Source organism: Alligator sinensis, unplaced genomic scaffold, assembly GCF_000455745.1.
Source record: "Alligator sinensis unplaced genomic scaffold, ASM45574v1 scaffold675_1, whole genome shotgun sequence".
Classification (NCBI taxonomy): domain Eukaryota; kingdom Metazoa; phylum Chordata; order Crocodylia; family Alligatoridae; genus Alligator; species Alligator sinensis.
In genome coordinates, this window is record NW_005842594.1 from 406702 (window position 1) to 409814 (window position 3113).

The 3113-nt window shown below is 49.1% G+C and overlaps 1 protein-coding gene across 3 annotated transcripts in view; it reads left to right on the forward strand.

Moving 5' to 3' along the window:
• ADAM8 (ADAM metallopeptidase domain 8) overlaps nt 1-3113 on the forward strand; it is a 57846-nt gene that overhangs the window by 47443 nt on the left and 7290 nt on the right. For 2 of the 3 annotated variants that reach the window (XM_025214680.1, XM_025214681.1), the window contains exons 17-18: nt 806-868; nt 1944-2027. In XM_025214680.1, the coding sequence (XP_025070465.1) occupies nt 806-868; nt 1944-2027 (147 nt within the window). The remainder of the gene's footprint in view (nt 1-805; nt 869-1943; nt 2028-3113) is intronic. The other variant, XM_025214679.1, reaches the window with a different exon arrangement.

A 3113-nucleotide genomic window follows, 5' to 3' on the forward strand; every position in this document is an offset into this window, starting at 1 on the left:
GAATGATGAAGAATCAACCTGTAGAGCTGGCCCTGGATATTTTGTATTCCTAAGCAAATTGATTTGACTGCCCTCTCACCAGCATTCACAGTGTTAATTGCACCAACCAGTCAGAACCTCTTATCACTAATGAGTTCTGGAAATATCATCCTTCCAGTTCTGCCACCTTGGATAACTTCCTAGTTTGCCAACAGGATGAGTAGGCCTTTTTTTTTTTTTTACCTATTCTAGGATGGAGGCTTCTGGGGCACAAATAGCTCTGTATGGCTCCATTCACCCATAGTTCTCTATTCAGGAAGGAAGGTACGCTCTCCATTTGCCATGCCCTTGCAGGGGGAGGTTCCTGGCTCCCTGCATTTTTTCTGGGTTGCCCAGGAAGGCTCATCTCCATAGCTCTGCCAGTCATACATGTCAGGAGAAAATATTTGGGGGGCTGGGGGCAGTGCAGGGCATGGTGTGGAGCATGCCTCCTGACTCCCCGCCCCTCCCTCCTGCACTGCCACAGGATGGCTGGTGCACACTGCTGCTGTATGCAGCAGAGGAGCGCGCGGTGGGGATGCGGTGCTGTGGTGGTGGGGCATGGTAGTGGAATGACTGGAGCTGAGTTTGAGGGGGCTAAGCTCTCCCTGTTAGCCCCGGCCTTCCACTGCCTATGCTGCCAGCTATGAGGGTGAGCGAACTCTGTCTCCCTGAGTGTAGAAGACCCTAATCATTTAGTCTCATTCAGACATTCTGCAGGGGGAGGGGATTCTGCTCTGGGCAACAGGATGCCAACAACACTTTTAACTTCTGTTTTTCTCCCTAGCCTCCTGCATTAGCTGCCAGTGCCCACCCGAGACCTCCAGTTCCTCCAGCCAAACCTACACAGGTAGTCAACTCATTCAGGCCCCTCCTGTCCTTGGGCCCTATAGACTTTGCTGTTAAGACTCCTGAGATGGTCACAATTACTTTTTTTTTTAGTAGGAGCTGGTAAAACACCCCTCAGGGTAGTGGAATCAGTATAGAGGCTAGTGGGGATTGCTACTGATGTGGTGACCCTGGTTGATTCAGTTAAGCAGCTTTCTGTTCCTGCCCTGAAATCTGGCTGTCAGGAAGATGCCTGCACTCTGTACTATCAGGACACATCAATGGAGTGCCTGAAAAGGTCTCCCTACAGACTTTCTGTGCTTGCTCCATCTCAAGAAGGAAGAATTCCTGCACACCAGTTAACCAGTGCAGAAGCACGTCTACAGATATGCTTAACTCTTATGCCTTGGTTGACTGGGGACTGGGTCTGAGCCCTGGAGCACCAGAATCTGTGTAATGCCACTAAGTATACAAGGGAGCTAGTCCAATGGTAAACCCTGGTGTGTAATAAGGGCAAATCCACACTGGGGAACTTAGCTCAAGAGCAGGACAGCACTTTATCATAGTGTGGACAATATCCTTCCATCCTGTTCATGTGGGCTGTACCAAAATAACCAGACCGGAATAATGGTTCTAGAAGAGCTAATTCAAGACATTTCTATGTGTAGCCAAGCCCCTAATGGCTGAGGATGCTGGAAGTCAGCAGGTGAAGTCACTGGCTTGGATCATCTGCCATTCCAGTCACCGCTGGCAACTAGGTCCCACAGAAAGGCCACAGCTCCCTTGCAGCAGCAGGTGCATTGAGGGGTTGTAACCAGTGGGCTGTGTGGCAGTTGAAGGTATGCTCTTCAGCTTGCCCTGCCTTTGCTAAAGCAGGGTTCTTGGATGTCCTAGTTAAGGATTTCTGCTATTAGGCTTCCCACAGTTAACCATCTGAGTAAGTGACTGAAGAGTTGCTCTCTCTTTCAAAGCACAGCTTGGGCTTAAGTGTGAGTGTGCCAGACTAGAACACTTACTGGATGCACACAATATTTTTATTTAAACAAGAAAGAGAAACTTAGTCTCCTCCTTCTTTATTTCATTTTCATGTGAATTAGGGATCAGATAAACTGTGTATGGCACCTCCCATCCCAACCTCTACAAAGCCTAGACCAGCTCACAGTGAGGTGAAGCAGCTTAAGGTAGGACTTTAGAGTGTGTGTGTGTGTGCATGCATGTGCATGCATACAAACATGTGAGAGAGATTGTGCCTCTTGTGTGCTTGCTCTTCAGGAAATCCTATGAGCAGTGCCATGCGGACTCCATGGTGCTGGCTGAAGATAGATTGCCACTAATCACTTCTATTTTCAATAAAAATATTCTTAAAAAAACCCAAAATACAACCCTCCAGGACTGATGGTGCTCCTCTTGGGGTCTAACCCTAATGGTGGCAAGTTAGAAGGCTCGAAGCAAGCTCACCCTGCCAGTTTCAAGCTATCCAAGCATAGAAGAAAAGGTTATCTCTTGCTAAGCTAACAGACCAGCTTTTGTGTTGTCATCCTTCAACACCTGATGTTTGGCTTTTAAACCTGGTCCAGCCCTGTGGTAGGGACTAGCACCTCAGTATTGGTGACTGGTTCAACAGCTCAGACCATCCAGCAAAAACAACTAAAACGGCAGCCACAGCACCATTCCTTGTGGGCAAAGGGAGAGCAGAAAATATTGGGGACCTTCTGAGTAGGGAATATCAGCTCTTCTTTACCGGCGAATCTTCACTCACCTCCAGATATGGCTTTCCCTCAGTATGGGACCAATCCCTGTTTGGTTCCTGGGCAGGCACCCACAGAACAACTAAAAATTGTTTTTTAGATATATAGGGAGTAAAAGGAAGGCCCAGGGTGGAACAGGACCTCTACTAAATGGGCAGAAGCAATTGGTGACGGACAGGGGGGACAAGGCTGAACTCCTCAATGAGTTCTTTGCCTCAGTGTTCCTAAGCGAGGGGCAAGACAAGTCTCTCACTGGGGTTGTAGAGAGGCAGCAGCAGGATGCCAGACTACCAAGCGTAGACCCTGAGATGGTGCAGAGGCACTTGGAGGAACTGGATACATTTAAGTCGGCAGGCCCGGATGAGCTCCATCCGAGGGTACTGAAGGCACTGGCTAACGTCATTGCACAGACACTGGCGGGAATATTTGAATGCTCGTGGCACACGGGCCAGGTCCTGGAGGACTGGAAAAGGACCAATGTGGTCCCCATTTTCAAGAAGGGGAGGAAGGAGGACCCAG